This window comes from Mustela lutreola, chromosome 4, assembly GCF_030435805.1.
Source record: "Mustela lutreola isolate mMusLut2 chromosome 4, mMusLut2.pri, whole genome shotgun sequence".
In the NCBI taxonomy this organism is placed as follows: domain Eukaryota; kingdom Metazoa; phylum Chordata; class Mammalia; order Carnivora; family Mustelidae; genus Mustela; species Mustela lutreola.
In genome coordinates this window covers 56,530,636-56,554,718 of record NC_081293.1, presented here as the reverse complement: position 1 = coordinate 56,554,718, position 24,083 = coordinate 56,530,636, and the positions used below count along the sequence as shown (strand labels likewise).

The 24,083-nt window shown below is 50.6% G+C and overlaps 1 protein-coding gene and 1 pseudogene across 1 annotated transcript in view; both read left to right on the top strand.

Annotated features, from left to right (window-relative positions):
* The first annotated feature begins 18,623 nt into the window (after window positions 1-18,623).
* On the top strand, window positions 18,624-19,189 carry LOC131828881 (ATP synthase subunit d, mitochondrial-like; annotated as a pseudogene).
* Window positions 19,190-22,586: 3,397 nt separating this feature from the next.
* The window catches only part of TSPAN15 (tetraspanin 15), a 48,024-nt gene continuing 46,527 nt past the window's right edge, over window positions 22,587-24,083 (top strand). The window contains exon 1 of the mRNA XM_059170058.1: window positions 22,587-22,842. Coding sequence (XP_059026041.1) covers window positions 22,747-22,842 — 96 coding nt within the window. The 5' untranslated portion in view covers window positions 22,587-22,746. The remainder of the gene's footprint in view (window positions 22,843-24,083) is intronic.

Below are 24,083 nucleotides of genomic sequence, written 5' to 3'. Positions count from 1 at the left end.
GGAGCTAAGATGAGATTTGATCCCATCTGGCCGGTTGCTCTGAACTAGAGTGGCCCTTTAGCTTTGCCTTGTGCTGCACAAAGGTGGCCAGCCAGCCATTGATGCCTGTAGGCTGCCCTAAGAAGGGGCGGGACCTTGGACAGGGCAGCTCTCTGCAGTCGAGGCAATGGCTGAAGCCAGTGACAGTGGACAGTATAGGTAGCATGCCAGAGGCTCGCAGGGGATCTGGGACGCACAGGACCATGTCCCCCATGGTGGAACAGCAGCCTCTCCCATGACATGGGGCGTGTGCTCGTGAGTGCTCTGTGGGCTTCATGCTGCCTGGCCCCAGGATGGGGGCTTGACGGCTAGAGATGGGAAAGGAATTGCTTTCGGGGGTCTAGAGGAGAAGAAGGTGAGATGGACAGCTGTGGGGATGAGGGAAATGGAGGGAACAGAAAAGGGGATTCCAGGAAGCGATGTGGTCTGGGCACCCTGTCAGCGGTGTCTGAGAGATGTCACTGGAAGTCATCTGACCATGTCTTCAGCCTAGCGACTGTGCTGGGCTTTGGCCACTTGGTCCACCGCAGGACACTGAGTGCTTGGGTCACGGAGGCAGCCCGGGTTCACCTGGACCAGGCAGAAGGAGGACAGCAATGACAAGGCAGTGAGCTGTTGCGTCAGCTAAGTGAATCCGGTTTGCGAGGCCCGCCTTCATTCCGAGACTAACCCTTCCTGCCTCGGGGCTAAAATATCCTTTCTTGTATGAAATAATGTGACAGCAGATGGCAGGTGTAAGGCTTGTCTCCTTTTTCTCCAAAATTCCTTACTCATTGGAATAAAATCTTGGTGACCTCCGCGGTTCCATCGGTTAAGTTTCTAATCTTCTTCTCGGTCCATGAAATTCAAAGAGGAACCCCAACCTTGTTCCTTATTGGGAGAAGAGGCTGGGAGCCCCGAGAGGAGAAGAACTGCCCCAGACCCCATTGCCTGGAACCCAACCCTGGTCGCCTCTGTCTGACACAGTCTCCACTGGCTTGTCTGTCTCCTCTCTTTCAAGGCCTGTGGTCAGCTCCTTGTCACATGGCTGGCCTGGATTGTGTCTTACGTCCAGTGTCTAGGAGAGGGGCCAGCACATTGTAGGGGTCCTCTAAGTGTTAGTTGAATGAAAATGATGAGTTACATTTAAAATATGACTCAGGGCTGAGGGCTGAGGAATTCTTCCTTTCTATCTATCTATCTATCTATCTATCAATCATCAATATCTAGGATATACAGACAAGGTATGAAAGCCTTAAACCAATGGGATGAACACTCATGTGGGCTTTGAGACAGCGTGGAGTGGGTGGGACAGTATAACATTTAGCAGTTAGCACCAAGTGGGTACTCCACAAACAGCAGGTGAATTAATGAAGGATGAATAGCAAAAAAAAGTTGAAAATATCAGTGTGTTGGGGGTGAAGGGAGTAATGTTCTTATTTGCACAGGATCTAAAACTTCAAAGGGAAAGAACATGTCTTCGTAGCTCAGTGGGGACTTGGGGAGACATCGGGGTCTTCACAGGACTTATTCTTCATGGACGGCTACCCTTTATCCAGAAAGCAGAGGGGCCCAGGCTGGCCCCTGCGGGAGAGGAGCTCTGTACCTGCTGCTCCCTGGCCCCGCTCATCGGTGGCCCGGAATCCGGGACTTCACTGGGAGAGCCGGCCTGTGCCAAGAGCATGAGCTGGGGTTGACACTTTTTTTAAACACCGCGAATGTGCTGGGGCAGTGCCTTGTCCTGAAAGCCTGCAGTTTATATAGCTGGGGAAGACAGGCAGCCAGTGTTTACATCTGCCCTGGTCTTGGCGTACACAGAGCTCAGAGGCTCTTAACACAAAACGGGGCACGTCAAGCTTCAGCAAAATCTGCCCATCTATGGCAGGGGGAGGAGGAAGTGGGCAAGGCTTGTCCTAGGAGGGGACATCACAACAGCTACCTGCTGGTGGGACAGCAGGGTCATCCCAGGGGGAGCCTAGGTCTTACAGATGGGGTGTTGGCACGTGTGGCGGCAAGTGTGGGAGCAGGGATAAGGTGAGTAGAGGCTGGCAGAGGTCTCTCGACCGGGCAGGGGCTCACCAATGATCAGCCCAGGGTTAGGAGAAAGGGTCACGTCTCCACCTTCATGAAGCTCCTGGCCAACCTGGGGAGCCAAGTCCCAGCGGAACCAGATAACTCACCCTACCCATCTGTTAAATGGGTGACACCATGAACTTCAAGCTTCAGAAAAGGAAGGGAGAGGACTTTGGGGGGTTCAGGGAGTGAGGGGGTGCTGCCCCTTGAGTGTTCCTTGGAAGTAATGAAGGTTGGGACATGGAATGAACCCCCATTTGGACAGAAAGGTCAGACTGGCCTGGCTGGAGTAGAGAGTTCTGACAGAAAGGACTAGGAGATAGATTAAGCCCAAATCTCAGTTCCCACAGTGAACTAAATCACAGTTCACACAGTGCCAGATAGGTCCCATTTCCTCATTCTCTCATTCTCTAAAACCTCTCTGGCAGGGAAATCCAGTTTTATTTCTTCTGGGGCCCCCACCCCCCCTACGCTGGGGCTGTCTATAGTGCCAGGTCACCTGGGGTGTGATCATTTTTGGCCATTCATGCACACATGTCACTCTGGAGAGGCCTCTTCTTGCTTCTTCTTGTTTCTGCAGGGTCCTTGATAGCAGGGGATTGTCACTTCTGAGACACACCTGCGACCTGAGAATTTGGGGCTTACTGGGGATCAGGTCCCAGTGATCCATCCTTGCACCCCACCTCCCCACACTGGGTCATGCCTCCTGGGGCCCCGCCAGGGACAGGGATGGAATGCTCACTTCTCCTGGCCCCACAGTCCTCCCTCCTCCCCATCCTCTTAAGGAAGTTCTGCTTCTGGAAGCTCACAGTCTCTCCTTCCAAACCTCACCATGCTTCTCACTCTTCCATGGCAACTTTGGTAAAGCCCAGAACACCAGCCATCGAAGAGACCATCCTGCTTTCCCCAAAGGCCCGGAGACTCTAACCTTCAGCTCTTCCTAGGAAGTGAAAACCATATTGTCATTTCACCCTTCAAGAGTGGCAGAGAAAGGTAAGAGACACTAAAGCTAAGTTTCCCTATGAAGATGATGGGAACATCCATCTCCGGCTCCAGAAATGAGGCAGGAGAGGAAGAGTGGAGGCCGCTGGGGAGAGCCTTGAATGTCCTTTCTGGGACATGTTGTCTGAAGTCACCTAACTGGTCCCTCAAGCGTCCCTCAAGTGCTACTTTGTTGGGGAGAGAGACACCAGCATGTGCTCTTGGGGCCAAAGGGCCGTGTTTTTGTTTTGTTTAGTTTTAAAGATTTATTTATCTATTTTGGAGAGAGAGAGAGAGAGAGAGCATGCATGTGAGCAGAGGTGGGGGACACCGAGGGAGGGGGAGAAGGGCAGACTCCCTGCTGAGCCAAGAGCCTGATGTGGGGCTTCACTCAAACTTGAGAGGTCAGACTCTCATCGGACTGAGCCATCCAGGCACCCTTTTCATGAAACACATTTATTCACAGCACGCCTGATTCTGGGACAGGTGGGCTTGGGCCCTCTTGGTTTGGGCTCTCAGTGTTGCAACATGTCCCCTCCCCGACTCACCCCAGCACTGGGGAGCATAGCCTGACCCTGTGACAGCTTTGGCTCTCCTAGAAATGACAGCTGACTGGCCCACAGGGTATCAGCTGGGGTTACTCGCATGTAGTTTTGCAGAAATGACGTCACGAGGCTAAGGGATTCTGAAGATCCCCAACCAAGGGAAAGCAGGGATGAATACAGATGTCATGTGTCTTCAACTCACACTGGAATTCCATACAGTCTTTGTCATACTTTGTTATAAGCTTATTTTCAACTGGTCAAATATGTGCCTGGATCCACATGCCCTCTGTCCATCCTCACTGGGCCCGGGTCACTGTCATCATTAGAGTTTCGACACTAGCCTCCTCATTGTATACGGTCTTACCTGCTGGCCCCCTCCACTCCATCTTCCATCCCAGTGGTCTTTTAAAAATACAAATCTGACCATACTCCTCCTGTTGGAAACCCTTTGATGGCCCCCTATTGCTCTCAGGGTAGAAGGAAATCACCCCCCTCCTCTCCCAGGTATGACTGCTACCCTTCCTTCAGGACCACATCCCCCTTGTTCCTTCCAGCAACAGGACCTCCCCGAGTGTTAGCTGTCACCTGGCTGCCCAGCAAATGACTACATTTCCAAGCCTCCCTTCCAAGCTAGATGTGGTCCCAGGATTAAGATCTGGCCATGGGATGTGGACAGGGCCCATATACAAGTATGTATCCACAACCTCAGCATGTAGGATGCCATCTTTAAAGAAGGAGCTGATTGCCCTTCGCTTCCATTCTCCCCTTCCGCTCTCTGGGGATGACAAGGGCAGGAGCTGCCATCCTGAATCCGGAGAGGAGAGCCCCATATTGGAGGTGGCAAAGCGCAGGACCGTTATGTGGAAAAGACAAAGAAAACAAAACAAAAAAGCTTCTCTTATTTGAGGCACCATCCTTTGGGCTCTACTATAGACCTTAGCCCTAAATGATAGATCAGCCTTCAAGAACTTCCTGGATGCTCACCCTGGCCAGCTCTCTTTGTCCTGTACTCTGACAGCTTTCCTCACTTCCCTTCTTGTTAACATCCCAACCCACCACACTTGTTCAAAGTGCATTTTCCCTGCCAAGCTGAGAAATCCATGAGGCCAGGAATTATGTCCGTCTTGATCATAGCCATAGTTCTCTACCCTCTATTGTAATTAGCACATAGCATATGCTCAATGGTATTTGCTGATTAAATACATGAGTGATTGTACAAGGGAATGAACACATTGAAATAACTTGGATAAAATATTGGGAATACTTTTTACTGTAAGTAATAGTGATTAACCAAATGGGGGCTTATTTTTATCACATGACCAGAAGTCCAGAGGTAGGTGATCTCTTATTAAATAGCCTAATGATTTCAAAGCTCTTTGGAAATTTTTTTAAAAAGATTTTTTTTTAACTTATTTTTAGAGGTGGGAGAAGCAGAAGGAGAAGGAGAGAGAGCATTTCCAGCAGATTCCCCACTGAGGGCCGAGCACAATGCAGGGCTGGATCCCATGACCCAGAGATCATGACCTGAGTCGAAATTGAGAGTTGGACACTCAACAAACTGAGCCACTCAGCTGCCCCACTCTTGGGGAATTTTTATTTTTCTTGGTCTTTGCCTCATGCCTGCAAGATGGCTGCAAGAGCTCCAAATATCATGTCCCTGCATAATGGCTTTCCTGTCCCAGAAAGGAAGAGAACTCTTCTTCCAGACTTCTCTTTTTTGGCCAGAAGGAAAACCTTTCCCAGGACCTTCTTAGCAGATGCCCCTCATATTTTATTGCCAGGACAAGGTCACACGACACCCTTAGCTGCACAGGAAGCCGGAGAGGAGAGGCTTCCTTTTTAGGGTTTTGGCACTGTGGTGCTCATGGGGAGGTGGTGGGAAGAAGCCAGTTGTAAGAGCTCTTGCCCTTCCTTGCCTGCATGGTTCCATCTGGAAAGTCCCGGGGAGCATGGGGTATCATGATGTGATCACAAATATCCTGTATTGTTCTTGATGCTTGCTGGAGAACGTCGCTTCCTGTCTCGTGAAATTCCCTCCCTGACACTGGCCCACCCTGGAGATTGGGTCCTGCCGAAGAGCTCACCTGTTTCAGTATAGACCATGCAGAGATAGGCACCACCCATGAGCCGAGGGATTGAATGAGTTGTACAACCTCTCTGTGCCTCATCTTCCTCATCTGTGGAATGGGGTTAGTTATACAACCTCATAGGATTATTGTGAGGATTAAACTAGTTAATACATGCAAATATGTAGAATAGTACCCAGCACACAGAACTAACTAAGCATTTGTTGTTGCTATTTTATTATATCCCCATTCCATAGAGGGGACTGTATGCTCAAAAAGATTAAATAATTTGTCCGAGGTCACGTAGTCAGGGGAGCCAACAGTGAAAGACTGATCTGACTCCGGAGCCCATACCCTTTCTTGTCTTACCATGTGGTAGGTTTCTCCTGAATGTCCCAAGGGTGGGTGTCTTGCCGTGGACACCATCTATTAATTCCTTTCAGGTCTGGATGGAATGCCACCACCTCCAGGAAGCCTTCTGGGGCACAAGCTCTCTGCTCCTCACAGGCACTTGGCTGGCCCCTTGTCTCTTCTCTGGACAGAAAATATTAGTCTTGCCCCCAGTGTGGTCATTGATGCACACAATCTTAGCCCTTCAGAAGCACCTAGTTTGGATAAGGATGCTGGTGCCCAAGCAAGGCACTCCCCTGAGGTCAGACAGCCAGGATGAGCAGAGCCGTGCCTTGGACCGGGGCCTCCAGACTCCCTGTCCAGAGCCCTTTCCTCTGTCCAGGGCTTCCTCCAATGACGAGAGCACTACTGAGAGACAGCAGCTCATCCAAGGAGACCTTGACTCACAGTTGGGCAGAGCATGGGGCTCCCTTGGGAAATCCTGGCCTGAGCATTAAGAGCAGACAGTGTCTTACCCACATCCGAGCTCCTACTTCTACTCTCTGCTCCTCCCTAGGCCCAGGCTGTCTCACCCCCTCTCCCATCCCCCCCCCCGCACCCCCCTCCCCTCCGCCGCACCCCCCCCCCCGCCCCCACCTGCCCAGCAGACGTGCTGGCTGCTGCCTGAGTACCTGTAGTACACAGACACCGACACTAGAGGGCGACATAACTGCTTTACTCTCTGTGGCCACGAGGACTTTAGGCAGCCGCCTCTGAATCAGATCAGGTTGAGGATGGTGATGATGGTGATGGTGACCTTGACCACAGCCAGGGTTACTATTTATTTAGCCAAACTTCCTTGTAATAAGCACGCACCACCTCCAAGCAGCCGGCTTTTCTGGGCATACCCCTTTCTTCCGTGTCTGCATCTCAGAAAATGGGCCACATCTACCTTGTTACCCTGCTCTGAAACCTGAACTTGACCAGCTTTTCCACCCTCACTTTCTCCCCGCTATCACCTACTCCTGTGTACTCTACACCCCAGATCCTAACCCGTCTGCTTCTTTCTACTCCACTGTCTGGCCTCCTTCGGTTCACCATTCAATTTACAGAAACTCACAGGCTCTCGCCCTGGTGCAAGCCAGTGGTTCCCACAATTTGCTGCACATTAGAATCACCTGGGCAGCTCAGGAAACTCCTGATGCCCTGTCATCCCACAGCCCAATTAAGGCAGGATGTATGGGGGTGCGAGCCAGGCACCAGTGCTCTTGACAGGTCTCCGGGTGGTTTGAGTTTTCACCAAGTTTAGGAACAACTCTTGTCTTGTATGGAGACCCTCCTCCACACGCTTTCATCTGGGCCACTTCCACTAAGCCTGGCAGGCCTCCTTTGAACATCACCACCTCCTGGAAGCCTTCCCGGAACACATTCAGACCCAGGCAACTGCTCCTCCCACACTGGATGCTTACCACACTGTATTGTTCCTGCTTTTTCAGATGCCTGACTTTCCCTCCTTCCACACCTCCTTCTGCTCCACGAGGTGTGGAACCAGGAGTGGGATGAATCTTTACACCAACACAAAGGGTAGGTTTTATTATTCTTAGGATTTTGAATTTTGTCCCAGGTTTTTATTTCGGCAGTTAGTCTGTTTACAGTGCTTGAAGCATAAAGAAATAGATTTTCTCTTCAAAAGTAGATGTAGATGTAAAGACATCTGTTCTTAATACCCTTAATGCCATTTAAAAAAAACCAAACCAACCCGTTTTCCATTTGAAAATAGAAACTGTGGCTAATATCTGCCCAGGAGCCTTGAGACTCTGGAAATATCCCAAATGTTGTGGCTTATGGAAGACTCAAACCAAAACAACAATATTTTTTAAGAATATTTATTCATTTATTTTAGAGAGAGAGAGAGAGGAGGGGTGGAGCAGAGGGAGAGGGAGAGAGAAACCCAAGCAGATGCCATGCTGAGCACAGAGTCCCAGCAGGGGTTTGATCTCACAACCCTGAGATCACGACTTGAGCCAAAAGCAAGAGTTGGACACTTAACCGATTAAGGCACCCAGGTGCCCCCTAAATAACAATTTTAACTAAATACGAAACCAGGGAGCTGATGGCTGAGTTCATCTGCAAGGATCTGTGCCTGGGGGTCCTGCCTGTGCCAGGGAAGGGTTTGGGAGGGGAATTCTAATCTAGTCCACGAGGGGAGGCTCATCCTTGTCCTCTCCGATAGTGATGTATAATTCTGTGCCCATTTTACAAAGGAAGAAATCCTGACCTAAAGATGAAATGCACTGCCCAGGATCTTATTACAGGTAAACAGGAGAGACAAAATTTAAACTCAGTCCTATCTGGCTATCCGTGTTCTTTCCACTGTATCAGGATGGGTCAAAGTTCCCAGGTTCACTTTCCCTTCACTCTTTAAGTAATTTTAAAATTTAATTAAAAAATATTTATTCATTTATTTTTTATTAGAGAGAGAAAAAGCAAGCACACAAGCACAAGCAGGGGGAGGGGCAAATCGAGAGGGAGAAGCAGACTCCCTTTTGAGCAAGAAGCCTGGTACGGGGCTCGATTCCAGGACCCTGAGATCATGACCTGAGCCAAGGCTTAACCAACTGAGCCACCCAGGCACCTTTTAAATTAAATTTTTATCCAGGGGCGCCTGGGTAGCTCAGGGGTTAAAGCCTCTGACCTTGGCTCAGGTCATGATCTCAGGGTCCTGGGATCGAGCCCCGTGTCGGGCTCTCTGCTCAGCAGGGAGCCTGCTTCCTCCTCTCTCTCTGCCTGCCTCTCTGCCTACCTATGATCTCTGTCTGTCAAATAAATAAATAAAATCTTAAAAAAATTAAATTTTTATCCAAATAATAAATTTATATAGTTTAAGAAGTCAATACCATAAAACTTAAAAACAATAAAAAGTGATTCCTTATAGTACTTCCTAACCCATTTCCTGTCCCCAGAGGCAACTGATTTCAATTCTTTGAGCTAGTTTTCTGAAATTGATGTCCATGTCTTCATAACATAATAACAGTATTTCTTGATTTGTAAGTTTAAGTTATTAAACTCTTACCTTTTTTTTTCCCTAAGTAAACTCTATGCCCAACACAGGACTCAAACTCACAACCTTGAGATCAAGAATCCCATGCTCTATGCTGGCTGAGCCAGCCAGGTGACTCCTACCCTCTTGCTTTTTTTGAGGGAGGGAATATGCTTGATCATTTTTTCCCCCGATTTTTTAAAATTTAGAAGGAACTCATACATTTTTAGTCTCCGTTTTATATAAAAAATAATTTGAGGTCAATGTTGCCTTTGTGTACATATTTATTATAATGCATGGATTTGGGGGGGGTTATTTCATTATTTTCTAGGAAATGTTATTTATTTATTTATTTATATTTTTAAAAATTAATTAATTAATTTTTTGTTTTTTATTTCTTATAAACATATAATATATTTTTATCCCCAGGGGTACAGGTCTGTGAATCGCCAGGTTTACACACTTCACAGCACTCACCAAAGCACATACCCTCCCCAATGTCCATAATCCCACCCCCTTCTCTCAACCCCCTTCCCCCAGCAACCCTCAGTTTGTTTTGTGAGATTAAGAGTCACTTATGGTTTGTCTCCCTCCCAATCCCACCTTGTTTCATTTATTCTTCTCTTACCCACTTAAGCCCCCATGTTGCATCACCACTTCCTCATATCAGGGAGATCATATGATAGTTGTCTTTCTCCACTTGACTTATTTCACTAAGCATGATACGCTCTAGTTCCATCCATGTTGTCGCAAATGGCAAGATTTCATTTCTTTTGATGGCTGCATAGTATTCCATTGTGTATATATACCCCATCTTCTTTATCCACTCATTTGTTGATTGACATCTAGGTTCTTTCCATAGTTTGGCTATTGTGGACATTGCTGCTATAAACATTCGGGTGCATGTGCCCCTTCGGATCACTCGTTTGTATCTTTAGGGTAAATACCCAGTAGTGCAATTGCTGGGTCATAGGGCAGTTCTATTTTCAACATTTTGAGGAACCTCCATGCTGTTTTCCAGAGTGGTTGCACCAGCTTGCATTCCCACCAAGAGTGTAGGAATATTCCCCTTTCTCCACATCCTCGCCAGCATCTGTCATTTCCTGACTTGTTAATTTTAGCCAGGAAATGTTATTTTAATTGCAATTTTATCCTTGATCTACAAGTTATGTTAGAAAAATGTTTCATAGTTTTCAGATAGTTGAGGAAATTGGGGGATCAATCTCAATTATTTCTAGTTTCATTGGCCTGTGATCAGCATATGTTGTTAGCAAAATCTCAGTTTTGTGTATAATTTATTAGTTGCCACTGTGACTAAATGCACAGCTAATTTGGTAAGCTTTCCAGGGGTGTAGGAAAAGGATGTATGTTCTTTATTTCTGATGTTAAAAATTCTAAGCATACCTGTTAAATTGAGCATGTCGATTGTAGTACTTGATCCCCTGTATTATGAAATTATTATTTGCTTAGTTGATCCGAGTTTTTTAAAAAGTATATTAAAATGTCCAACTATAACATTTTCTTAAATCTGTCTGTAGGCCTAGGAATTTTTACCTTAATATTGTGTATATATTCTGTGTTATACATACTGTAAATGTATAATATTATTTTGTGCCTTGTAGCTTTTACACAGATTTTCAGTTACATAATGAAGTACTAGGTCTTATTTCATGCTTTCGGTCCTGTAGGTCACACCGATGTTACTGGGAGTGGATGCCCCGTACCTGTCCTTGCCCTTGGAGGTACAGGGCTCTCTGTGGCCTCAGGTCCTCCTTCAAGTGTCCCCCAGGCTTCCTTGTTTACCCAGAGAGTGAGTGAGCTGGCAGGGGTGGTAAGGGATCGGTGCAGTCAATGCTCAGTCAAGCAACCTTGATACTGAGTTCACTGGAGCCAGGATTCTAAAGGCTTTGCTTTTGCTTCATGCCTGGATACTTCCTGCACAAACAAGTGTTGCCCGTCCAGGTGTGGCTCTTCTGTCTGCTACAACGGGCCTAGTAGGGGTTTCTCTGTCTGTACTTTGTTTCATGTGTTTTAAGTAGGTTCTGTGCCCAGCGGGGAGCCCTCAGGGCCTGGACGCAGGACCCCAAGATCAAGTGCCCTTTGAATTAGAGTAACGAATTGCAGCAGTGGATTACGATTCGTGTGGAAACAAAGGGATAACAGAGAAAATGTAAGAATGCATCCGGCCCTGAGGGTGGGTGTGTTTCGCGCAACTTTTGCTCAGTCGTGCGTTTTGTAGCCACACTGCGCTAGCGCGTAAGACACATCTCTGGGGAGAATTTTAAGGTGTGTGAGCTCTGCTGAATTGGAGGACGTTCTGCAGGGTAGTGATTGGACTTCACAAGAAGGTAAATGTAAAGGGGGATTAGATTCTTTTTTGTTTTAAGATTTTTATTTATTTATTAGAGAGAGAGAGAGAGAGCACATGCAGAGGGAAGAGGGGGAGGCAGCATCCTCACTGAGCAGAGAGCCCGATGCGAGACTCAATCCCAGGACCCTGGGATCATGACCTGAGTGGAAAGCAGATGTTTAACCCACTGAGCCACCCGGGTGACCTAGGAGGGTTAGATTCTTTACAGAAGAGGGAAGAGACACCCTCTACCCCGAGCTGACTTTAATTACCAGGCCCCCATGGCATTTACGATGTTCTAGGGGGTAAATAGTGAACGGTTATCTAAGCTGCCAGGGGTCTCTCCCCAGCCCCTCTCACCTGACCCTCCCAGAGCCCAGACTAGCTTGGTTTCTCTGCAATCGCTGCAAAATGCTCTGGGCCTCGTGCTCAGGTGGAGAGTGAGCACATCCCCGCTCGCCGGAGGGAAGGAAGCTGAAGCGGTGATGGAGGAGGAGGAGGCAGAAAGCAGCCCGGGTTCCAGTCCCCGCGCTGACCCTCACGGGCTGCGAGAGTGTCTGACTTTGGGGACGCTCTCTGAGACAGTCTTCTCATGAGGCTGTCCCGCCTTGTGTCCCACATCACGCTATTCTGATGACCAGGGGAGAGAAGAAACCAACCATTCAGTCAGCACATGTGTGGGACAGAAGACGCATGTTGCACATGGAAGGACTTTTGTTTTCTCAGCGCACAGCGAGGGGGATGTGGGTAGGACAGCCAGACAGACAGTCCGTGCGGCAGCTGAGCTGAATTGCTCAGAAAACAGGAAAGAGAAAGTTGAAATGACCTGACGAAAAACATAGGAAGTTGGAGAAAGGGGTCCTGGTGACCCCACAAGTTTGTCATCGAATGCCCAGGTGATTGGATTTCTGGTGGAAGCCTAGGGACGGACGGGATGTTGCAGTCTGAAATGGGACAGAGGGTGAGTCAGCCCATGTGGCCAAGGGAGGGGATAGCTGACTGGTTGCCTCCATGTCCCATGAGCGGTCCCCACCCCACCCCGTGCGCAGCACTCCCCCAGGTGCTGGTGGTAGGACAGTCCCTGCCTCGTGGTGCCAACAGCCTAGGAAGGAGGGAAGGAGGGTGACATCTGGCCAAGTCTGGAAGTGGCTAGGGCTCTCACATGTGCGTGAAAGCACTTTGTAAAGTAGAAACTGGGGGCCCCACAGCAACCACCCACAGCAGGACCTTCCTCGGCACAGACCCGCAGATACAGAGATGTTTTCTGAGTGTTGAAGCCTTCTATCTCTTCTTCAATAGCTGATGGAGTAAGTCTAAGACCCCACTTCTGTGTCCCACGGATCCCATTCTTGGCACCCTCAGACTGCCCCAAGAGCGGGGTTCCTCGGAGGCTCCCCGCCCCCAGCAGCACCCAGGCTTCTGGGAGCCACTGCCCCGCCCTCTCGACTGACAGGTGGAGCTACTATGTGGCCGCGCTGCCTGGGCACCCGGCCACTCCCCGTGACTCATGCAGGCTTGGCCCAACACCCCATCAGCCAGTGTTCCCAGGCCGCCTTCCCAGAATACTTGGCTGAACCCCAACAGGGCCAACCCCTGCTGGCAGCCAGCTTGAAGCCCCTTCCCCTGTCCCAGCACAGGGAGACCAGCCTGGAGTCGTCTGAGCTCGAAGGGCCCTCGCTGTGGGGAGGAGAGGGTGGGAATGGCATTTTCTCAGCCTGTCAGCCCTCCACATGGCCCGCTTCAAAGAAGCTATTACTTAATTGGAAAATGTGCAGAGGAGAAAAACAGGAAATTTATAGAGCCACAAATGGCTAATCAACATATAAAAATACACTCAACCTTACTAATTACCAGGGAAATGCAAATTAAAATAAGAGAACATTTGTCTTTTTTAAAGGACATTTTAAGAGCCCACATGTAGGCAAGAGCCCAAGGCATGAACTACACGGCCGTGAGCTGGGCGCTAACCCTCTTGCAGCTGAATTTCTGTCTGTTCACAAAAGGGTTGGACACAGTGATGCCCCGAGAGCCTCCCAGCTCTGGCACTTCCAGAACCTCGGTTCTGCTTTGTTGCTAATCACCCTCCCCCAACGGGGAATATATTTCCCTGGGGAAAATGTCCTAACCTCTCTCTTTTCTCACTCGTAATAGGGCAAACGAGGAGGGTCCCCGGGAGGGTAACTCACATTTCCAGGTCTTCGTTCTGAGTTGGCTCATGCATGGCTGGGCTGGCATGGGACCTACCCCATAGTCTGACTCTGAATCAAATATTTCCTACCCCCTCCTGTGCCTATGCTGGCTCTTCCCACTCTGAACTCCTATGAGGTGCTGGGAAGGCTGGAAAGAAGTAGGGGGACCAGCTTGTTCTGCTTTTGCACAGGACTTTTCTGGTGTTAGCATCTACATTCCGCAGCCCAGGAAACCGCTCCGTTCTAGGCGAATGGTTATGGCTTCTAGGGACTGTCCTGGTTTTCCGACTGAACCCACCACAGGCCCTGAAACCCCCCTCAGGATGGTTGGTGATCCCAGAAAGAAGGGACAGAGAAAGGAAACAGATCTTGCCAGGGCATTCGGTTTCCCCACTGAGGGGTCCAGAAGGCGAGAGATCAGGAAGGAAGGAAGCCCTCTCACCGTCAGCGTCCTGGGCTGGACCAGGGGGAGGATCCTCTCCCAGGTTCCCAGGGAGCCAAATGGGAGGGCCAGGGCCTGGCTGCAGGTGCGCGACTGGAGCAAAGGCTCACGCGGGCCATCCGTTGGGGCCGCCGGGCGAGCTGCCCGCGGTGAGTCTCACACCATCTTCAGGGACATGTAACCTGTCACTTGTAGAGGAATGACGTCCCAAAGGCCATGCAGACATGCCTGGGGCCCTGGCTGGGAAGCCAAGCTGTATAGGAAAAGACTGGACCCTTGCTGGTCTCGCAATTCAGGAGAAGCCCTCCTACTCTCTTCTTAAAACTGAGGCCCCTTCTCATAAGGGTGAGACCTCAAGCTGCACCTTGAGGGGCGGTATATACTGCGGAAAATCTATGATCATATTGAACTTACCTTTGGGTATCTTGCTTCCTCTACCTGCCCCCCACACTCCCACCTCCCCTTGCAAATCCTGTCACGAGACAGGCCTTCTGGTTCACACAGGCCCTCCCCACCTGAAACCCAGCACCCCAACAACGAATGCTCCCCTGGGCTGCCCTTCAATTGGGCATCCATCCATATGTGTGCAGTCAGAACCTGTCCCCTCGCCAGAAGGCTCCTGGGATGCCAGCGGGTACTGACCATTCCCTGCAGGACCCACCCACTTGCCAGGTCCGGGGTCCTCCAGCTTGGTTTTCTGGGTTCGGGCTGGGGCCACACCCCTTAGGACTCCAGAGATGCCCCTTCCGGAGGCCAACAGCCCTTCCTCCATAGGCCCTGCCCTCCTGGGACACCACTGCTCTCTTCCCCCTCCCGTCATGGGGAACAGGGCAAAAAGCAAGCTGGGAAAGCTGCATTGAAGACCCTGACCCAGGCCCTACCCCCACCCCTACCCCCAAACAGACAGAGCCTCAGAGTCCGAGGAGGAGCCGGTGCCACCACACTTAAGCCTTTCCACATCACTTCCAAAGTGTGCACAGGCCTCCCTGAATGCGCCATCGTTCAGTCAGAGTTCCCTATGACCTAGCCTAACCGACTAACATCTCTCCCCCAGCCCCCCTCCTTCTCGTGTACCCTCCCATAGCTGCCCCCGGGGATGTCAGCTCCAGCTGGCTGGTCAGGAGCAGCCCTGCAGTGGGGAGACAACAGGGGACAGCAGGAAGGAGGGCCTGGGCTGACCTCTGTGGGAGGAAACGTTTGCATAACTGGTCCAGGATCCTGTCTCTAGAAGGAAGGGTGGGGAGTAGCAGAGCACAGTGGGCCTTTGGGACTGGAGGGGGCCTTGAGGACAGGTGGTTTGGTTTCCTCTGCCCAGCAGAAGGTTTCTGAGTCCCCTGCGGCTTTTGAAGGCCTTGGAAGCAGTCTGGGAGTGCTGCTGGAAGAAGGTGTCCAGCAGCCAAGGGTAGGAGAGAGGCTGTGGGATGAGAAGGAGTGGGGGGTCTGGGGGGCAGTCAGCCTTCCTGGGGGACAGAAGGAGGCAGGGGGTATTAAAAAGAAAATGGGAAAACGGCTGGAATGGCCCAAGCCCCTCTGAACATGAGCATCTGGCTTTCATAGGAGGCTCTTGTCTGGAATTCACCTGGTCCCCAAGGCCATCAAGTACATGTCCCTCACCCCATGCAGGGCCCTAAGAGGTCTGATCACAAACAGAGCTGGTTGTCTGACAATCACAGCAAAGAGAGTTGTAGAATTTCGCAAGGTCAAGCACAAAACAATCTGTTTCTGATTTTCCTCTTAACTTTGAGGAGGTCACTTCCGACTTTGAAAGGATTAGGAACCAATCCCACAGGACAGCATTTCCCAAAGTATATTCTGAAGGATCCTGGTTCTCCGAGATGTTACAGCTGGTGTCTAGGGGAAACTGAGTCATGCAATCAGGAACAGCTGAGAAAGACTGCATACCCCTCTCAGCCTCCTCTGTTCCCACGGTAAAGGGTCTGACGTCTGCAGCATCCCAGACTTCCTTGTTAGATCCTTCTTTACAAAGCGCTTGAAATCTCATGGAACTTCTATTTTGCAGAAACCTACACTAACTCAATTTTCCACTCGAACCAGTATCGAACTGTCAGTATCTGAGCTGAGTGTATTGTTCCCAGTTGCTTTTCAAGCCACCCAGTGAACTCATTTCACCCTAGCATAGCTGGGGGATAATTCCATTAACGTAGAAGGCGCCCTGATTGCTGAGTCAAAAAACACTTGAAATTCCTCATGGAGAAAAGCCAGTTTGCTTCTCTGAACTTCTGTAGCCTCCTTTGTAAAGTGGGATCTATCAGATCAAGTCCCACGGATTTTGAGGACTTTAGCTCTGAGTACGTGAAAGCCCACAGCTCAGCGCCTGAGGCGAAACAAATAATTGATAGAGGATAAGTGGAGACACCAGACTTCAAATGGGACAGAGAAGTGGCCTAAAGTCCGAGCCAGCGGGTGGCACCGAAAACAGTCAAGGAAAACCCAAGGACAACTGAGTCCCTCTTGAGAATAAACATATAGACTGGAAAGTACAGTACTTTGGGACAAGAATGGAAGGAAGAGAGAGAAAGAAAGAGATGCGTATTTGTGTTTGTGTGTGTTTTTTTAAATTCATTTATTTTTTTGAGAGAGAGACAGAGAGAGCATGAGAGGTGAGAAGGTCAGAGGGAGAAGCAGACTCCCCGTGGAGCTGGGAGCCTGATGTGGGACTCGATCCTGGGATTCCGGGATCGTAACCTGAGCTGAAGGCAGTTGCTTAACCAACTGAGCCACCCAGGCACCCCTGAATTTGTGCTTTTAAGAATTTTTGACTCAGGGCAGCCTGGGTGGCTCATTCGGTTAAGGGGGTCCACGCAGGTCATGATCTCAGGAGGTCCTGGGGTGGAGCCCTGCTGAGGGCTCAGTGGGGAGTTTGCTTCTCCCTCTCCCTCTGACCCTCCCCGCACTCATGCTTATGCTCTCTCTCTATATATTTATTTATATACATTTTTAAAGATTTTATTTATTCATTTGACAGACAGAGATCACAAGCAGGCAGAGAGGCAGGCAGAGAGAGAGGAGGAAGCAGGCTCCCCTGCTGAGCAGAGAGCCCGATGTGGGGCTCGATCCCAGGACCCTGAGATCATGGCCTGAGCCGAAGGCAGAGGTTTTAACCCACTGAGCCACCCAGGCGCCCCTCTATTTATTTATTTATTTTTTAAAAAGATTTTATTTATTTGTTTGACAGAAAGCAGGAGAGCACAGGTGGGGGAGCAGCAAAGGGAGAGGGAGAAGCAGGTCCCCCGCAGAGCAGAGAGCCCACTTGCTTGTCCCTTGTGTCCCCACAACTCTGTCCCCAGTAGAAGACAGCAGGTTGTCTTGCTTACGGACGTATCCCAGAACTGGGGCAGGGCCTGATTCATGGGAGAAGCTCAGTCTACATTTGCTCACCGATTTGTGCATGAGGACAATCGCTAGGTTGTTAGAGCTAGAGGAGAAAGTGTTGAACCTCACGGTTTCCCAGATGGGGAACCAGAGGCACAGTCATTTGCCCAGCGGCAGGAAGGCAAACTTCTGCAAGCCAAGTCGGTCCCGCATGGCCTTGGGTTCTTTCTCATAAGCAGCAGTGGCCACTAAGAGTGGCAGCTAGTTATCTCCTCCCACAATCGGCCTGCCAGGTTATCATGAAGACAGATCTCAGAACAAATTGTGACATCCATAAATATATCTATAAAACAAACATTTATTGGCAAGTAGCCACAAAACTGGCTCCAACAATCTGTTCTGTAAAGTCAGGGAAGGCCCGGCTCTCTGCTTTTAGGCACTCTACCGCCTTGACGGAAGGGTCTACCCAAGGAAGCCGCAACCTTCTAGAGACTGCTGCCCACATCAGGCAACCAGGTACCTTGGAACATGGGATCTTCAAGAATTTAGACCCACCCATCATCTTCAAGTGAAATTCTTTTCCTCTGAACAAGAAACGGGTGTGTGTGTCTCATTTTAGATAATCTGCATATCTTGAGTACTACTGATTTCACCCAAGGAGAGTGCATTTCTAATGCCTATTATGCTGGGGCACCCGGGTGGTTCAGTCGGTTAAGCATCTGCATATCATAAGCATATGATACCAGGGTCCTGGGATTGAGCCCTGCATCAGGCTCTCTGCTCTGTGGAAAGCTTGCTTCTCCCTCTCCCTCTGCTGTTCCCCCTGCTTGTGCACTCTCCTTCTCTCTGCAAATTAATAAATAAAATGCTTAAAAAAATACTTGTTATGCTAATGATGAGACATGAATTTCGTGGATGCATTCTGTCATTATGGGTAGGGTTCCCTGGGGTAATCAGTAAAGCTGTAGGGGTGGACAGAGAGAGGGAGGGGTGCAGAGGTGGGGGGAGCGATTATGTCTCTTAATGCCCAGGGACCACAGGTGGAAGTATTCCCACTCTGGAGACCACCAGCAGGAGCCCTCCCATCCACTCCCCACCAACGGAGAGGCAGTCATTAAACCTTCACCAGCACACCACGGCTAGCCGGGTGACCTCTGGAGTGTGGCCTATCTGACGAAATGACCCACTCTCCTGCATGATTACTTCTGGATGGGTGAGACTCTGTCCTGGCTGCCTTTAGAAATTATTTGGGACCGTGGGCAGCTGGGGTTGGTGAAGGATCTCAAGATGGCTGGGCGAAAACTTGCTCTAAAAACCATTGACTGGGTAGCTTTTGGGGAGATCATACCCCGAAACCAGAAGGCCATTGCTAACTCCCTGAAATCTTGGAATGAGACACTTACCTACAAGTTGGCTACTCTCCCTGAGAAACCCCCTGCTATCGACTAGGCTTACTACAAGGCCAATGTGGCGAAGGCTGGTTTGGTAGATGACTTTGAGAAGAAGTTCAATGCCCTGAAGATTCCTGTACCAGAGGATAAATACACTGTTCAGGTGGACGCTGAAGAAAAAGAAGATGTGAAAAGTTGTGCTGAGTTTTTGTCTCTCTCAAAGGCCAGGATTGTGGAATATGAAAAACAGCTGGAGAAGCTAAGGAACATAATTCCGTTTGATCAGATGACCATTGAGGACCTGAATGAAGCCTTCCCAGAAACCAAATTAGACAAGAAGAAGTATCCCTATTGGCCTCACAAGCCAATCGAAGACTTATAAACTTGAGGTGGGGAAAGAGCTCTGGCCCTCGTATTATAAACGCTAGACATTAAAAATAATGGATATGGTAAAAAAAAAAAAAAAGAAATTATTTGGGACCTTTAAGATAATACTGATCCCTAAGTCCCTGTTGGTGGTGAGTCTGATTTCGCTGAGGTAGGGTGGGGTCTGGATATCAGCGTCCATTTACTTTTCATTTTATTTTATCCGTTTTTATTTTGTTTTTAAGATTTTATTTTTTTGGCAGACAGAGATCACAAGTAGGCAGAGGCAGGCAGAGAGAAAGGGGAGGGAAGTGGGGACATCGAGCAGAGAGCCCAGTGCAGGGCTTGATCCCTGGACCCTGGGATCATGACCTGAGCTGAAGCCAGAGGCTTAACCCACTGAGCCACCCAGGCACCCGTTTTTGTTTTTGTTTTTAAAGATTTTACTTATTTATTTATTTGAGAGGGAGAGAAAGTGTAAGCAAACCAGGGGAGGGGGAGGGGCAAGCAGACTCTGTGCTGAATGTAGAGCCTGATGTGGGGTTCCGTCTCTATATCACAACCTGAGCAGAAACCAAGAGGCAGATGCTCAGCTGACTGAGCCACCCAGGCACCCCTTGGCATCCGTTTAAAACTCACTAGGTGGTTGTAAACGGCAACCAGGGTCGCACTCAGACCTGTAGACACACTATCTATACCGCACATTCTAACAGTTTCTCTGAAAATTCATGGCAAAACCAGGATTGGTCCTAGGCGGCTAACCCCCAGCCCAGAGCTCCTGGCAAAAAGAAGGAAAAGTTACAAATAAGGGGTCACTTCTTCTGCGGTCTCAGTGTTTGCAGATGTGACTGGGGGCAGCCCATAGTACTTGGGGTCAGGTTAGGGGTGGGGGTGGGCAACAAAGGTGCCCAGGAGCCCAGGGAATGGTGTGCTCATCCCAAAGAAATCCAGGCTCCCTGCATGGCTGTCCCAGCCTCTTCTTGGGGCACTACTTACAGGGGCTCAGGAAGAGCCCAGAGGGGCTGCTTCAGTTGGCTTGTCACCAGGGAAAACTTGAAATAGAAGAGGAAGTGCAGCTAGCTAGATGCCAAAACAAAGGCTAACGCAACTGGAAAGAAAACCTCCTTGGCTAGGCTCTCCGCCAGGGAGAGGGAGATGGACGGCCCCCGGGGGAGCGGAGGGATGAGACCAGTACCTCAAAGAGAGGATGTAAGGTGAGCTCTGCAGGGCTGGGGAGGGAAGCTAGTCCCCCAAAGAAGGGTAAAGACTTGGTGTCCTCCTCCTCAAAGGACAACTTTTAACACATTAGTAGGATGTCTTTGTGGCCCTTGGCTACCCTTTTCAGTGTGCTGTAGCGGTCCCTGGTTCTGCGTCCCTGCCCAACACAAACACCTGTGCAGGATGCGCTCCATTTGTACCCGGAGACTGAATTCTGTTTACTTCTCTGGGCAAGGCATTGCCTTCCAGCGGCAGGGGCCAAGGGCAGGCTGCCCCAAGATGGGCCACTTTGGCAAGAAGGTTATTTTGAACTGAGAACCATCAAAGCCCAGCATATTCAGGAAAAGCTCTTTACCTCCCCCCTCACCCGCCTGAAAAAAATTTAGATGGAGAATCTGCTCCAGAAAGACACAGATAATCACATTATGATACAAAGTAGGCAAGGTAGGGGCGCCTGGCTGGCTCAGTCGGTTGAGCCCCCCGACTCTTGATTTCGGCTGAGGTCATGATCTCAGGGTTGTGAGATTGAGTCCCCCACCAGGCTCCACGCTGGGCATGAAACCTGCTTAAGATTTACTCTTCTCTTCTCCCTCTGCCTCTTCCCCTCTCTCTAAATAATAATAATAATAGTAATAATGATAAAATTAGGTATGGTAAAAAGGGAGGAACCTAGCAAGGCCTGTTTGAGCCAAGTCCTCTATGTTGCATCTTTCCCACGGTGGGGACCCAGCAAATATCTGTTTATTAAACATTTACTCTTTCTCATCTTCCTGTGAATTGCATTTCTTCTTTGAAGTCCCAGAACCCTAACCTTTTCTCCTTAGTTCAGAATGACACATGTACCTCATTTTGCCTGTCTTTGGGATTTTCACATCTATCTGGAGTCCTCATATGCCCTCATATGATTTCCTCCTGTAAATCTGTCTCATGTCACTTTGATTCTTAGTCTGGGTAGAAGGACCTTGAAGGGGACAGGACATTCTTGCTCTCCAACACTCCATATCCCAACTTTACTTTCTTCTAGGGCAGAGCCCTGGGAGTTGGAGTGGGGGCCTGGTCTGTCTGGAGATCTGTCTCACTCTGGGAGTGTGTGTATATGGGAGGCTTGGCAGTCCAGGGCAGGGGACTTAGACCGGGGTGCCATTCCTGCACTCACCACCAGGGACCCCAATGCCCCCAGCATTGCCTTGATCTCAAACTCTGGGCCACACATTTATTTATTTATTTATTTACTTTCTTAAGGATTTCATTTATTTATTTGACACAGAGAGAGAGATCACAAGTAGGCAGAGAGGCAGGCAGAGAGAGAAGAGCCGGAGGCAGGCTCCCCGCTGAGTAGAGAGCCCGATGTGGGGCTCGATCCCAGGACGCTGAGATCATGACCTGAGCCACAAGGCAGAGGCTTTAACCCACTGAGCCACCCAGGCGCCCCATGGGCCACACATTTAATAACTGAATGCCGCAAACGATTGCCGGACTCCCAAGCCCCAGGATGAGCTCAGCCTGAAACAGCGGCTGAGTCAAGTTGGGTCAGTGGAAGACAGCCTCTGACCCCAGGCAGAGGAAACGCTCGGAGAGGAGAGGCTGGGTCAGACCTGGCTGAGAGTGTGCAGCAAGGGCCAGGGCCACCGACCTGGCCTGAGGATGTGTGGTGGGAGGGCTTCCCAGAGGAAGAGGCCCTGGGGGGGGGGGGGGGAGGGCGGTGGACAGGGTTGGGATCTCAACCGGCCTCAGAGAAGGGGGTTCCCGGAGACTTGGAAAAAGGTTAGTTGGGGAAACTCGCGGCCCCAGCTCCAAGGGGACCCCTTAGCCCCATCCTGGCTTGTCACACCTTCCTAACGAAAGTGGGTCCTCCACCCCCTCAGGCTGAGCAGCTCCACCTTTATTCCGTTCCCGGCTCGCACATTCATTTGCACACTTTTTAGCCCCTTAGCGGTTGTTAATTCCTGACCCCTTCCCACAGTCTTCCCTCTTGCCAACAATGGAAAGCACGCATTTCTACGTACCCCCGATTAGGTGGGCCGGCTTTCTCCCCCGCGCGCTTTTGTGCATACTATCCCACGCCCCGCTCCGCGCCCGAAGCACAGGCGTCTCCACAGCCTCAAAGGATTTCGTTTGCATAACCCTCGCCCCCTCCCCTCCCTACGCCTACAGCGGGTCCCGGACCACGGCTCCGCCCCCTGCCCGCCCTTTTCCAGAGGCTGGGCCGCGGCCTCGCGTCCATTGGCCGCTGGGCGGACGGGTCCGGGCCAGAGCTGTGATTGCCGCCAGCCCATGTCAGTCCCGGAGCGCGCGCGGGTGGCGGGGCGCGCGGCCGGGCTGGCAGCCGCAGGTGGGGCTGTTGTAGGCGAGGGACCTAGCCCGGGAGCCCCGGAGCCCCGGAGCCCCGCGGAGAGTGCCCAGGATGCCCCGCGGGGACTCCGAGCAGGTGCGCTACTGCGCGCGCCTCTCCTACCTCTGGCTCAAGTTCTCGCTGGTCGTCTACTCCACGGTGTTCTGGGTGAGTGACCAAGGGAGACCCTGAAATGGGGGGTGTGTGGTGCCGACACTCCCTGGACCGCCCCCACGCCGTACCCGGGTAAGGTCTAGACTTGGCTGCTCCAAGGAGGGCGTGGGGAGTGCAAGCCTGGTTCCTCGTCCCACTCTCCCTGGGAAGCAGGAAATTCTGGCGCCCAGGCTCAGCCTGAATTTCAGCAGCAGATGGGTCCGGAGCGTTGACTACGCGCTGACAACCACACAGGAGCGCTCCGTGGCTCACCTGTGTGCACCTGCCCAGAGCGTTGGTTTTCCGCGTCTGGTGCGTATTGGCTGGTGCGCTAGGCCGTGGTTACCGTGTGGAGCGCGCCCGCCGGCCCACCCGCCCCGCCGGGTGTTACGGAGTTTGCCTCCGCGTCAGCTCGTGGGAAAGAAGTGGTCTGGCTTTGTGGTCCGGATCGGGCAGGGAAACCTGGACTCCCACTAGTTACTTGCAGACGTCCCGGAGCGAGATGCTTCCCTACCAAGCTTCGGTTTCGTCCACGGTGGAAGGAGGATGGGCGTACCATGTTCGCGGAGTAGCTGGGAGGGTTCCACCAGGTCATGTATGGGGAGATCTCCAGCAGCTCCTGGATATCCGGTAACTTCCGCAGCCGCTGAGCCTTACCTCTTCTTGTGTATTGCTGGGCGGCAGGGTGTTGGTGGTTGGCCATGAACTAGGCTTCGAATCCTGCCGCTACCACTTTCTAGCTGAGTGATCTTGAGGAAGTTATTTAAACTCTCTAGGCCATAGTTTCTTCATTTGCAAATAGAAACAGTAATTATATTCAACTTTAAGGATGGGTGTGGAGATTGAATGAAGTAGGCCAAGTACAGTGCTCAGCACTGGGCGGGACCAGTGAGGAGCTTAAGTGTGAGCCATTATTGTTGTTGTTATTATTGTTATTGTTATTATTATTATTATTATTATTATTGACTGGGAAGCTGAGCCCTCCTGGTAAGCTGTCACGGAACAGTGATTCCTTTCTGAAGATTTCAGACTAGGCTGGACCTGCACCTAGAAATGAGAACATATTTCTATGGGTCAGCTCCAGACTTGCCACTCTAGAATCGTCTCCTGCCCCCACGAGCCACAGGGCAGGCTTGTCCGGGGTCTGGAGGGGAGATCTCTGGCTCTCATTCCTCCTGAGACATATGCACACTGTATTCTCTTCAGACCATCGCTGGATCTATTCTGTTTGCAGGAATAGCTAGATCTGTCTGATA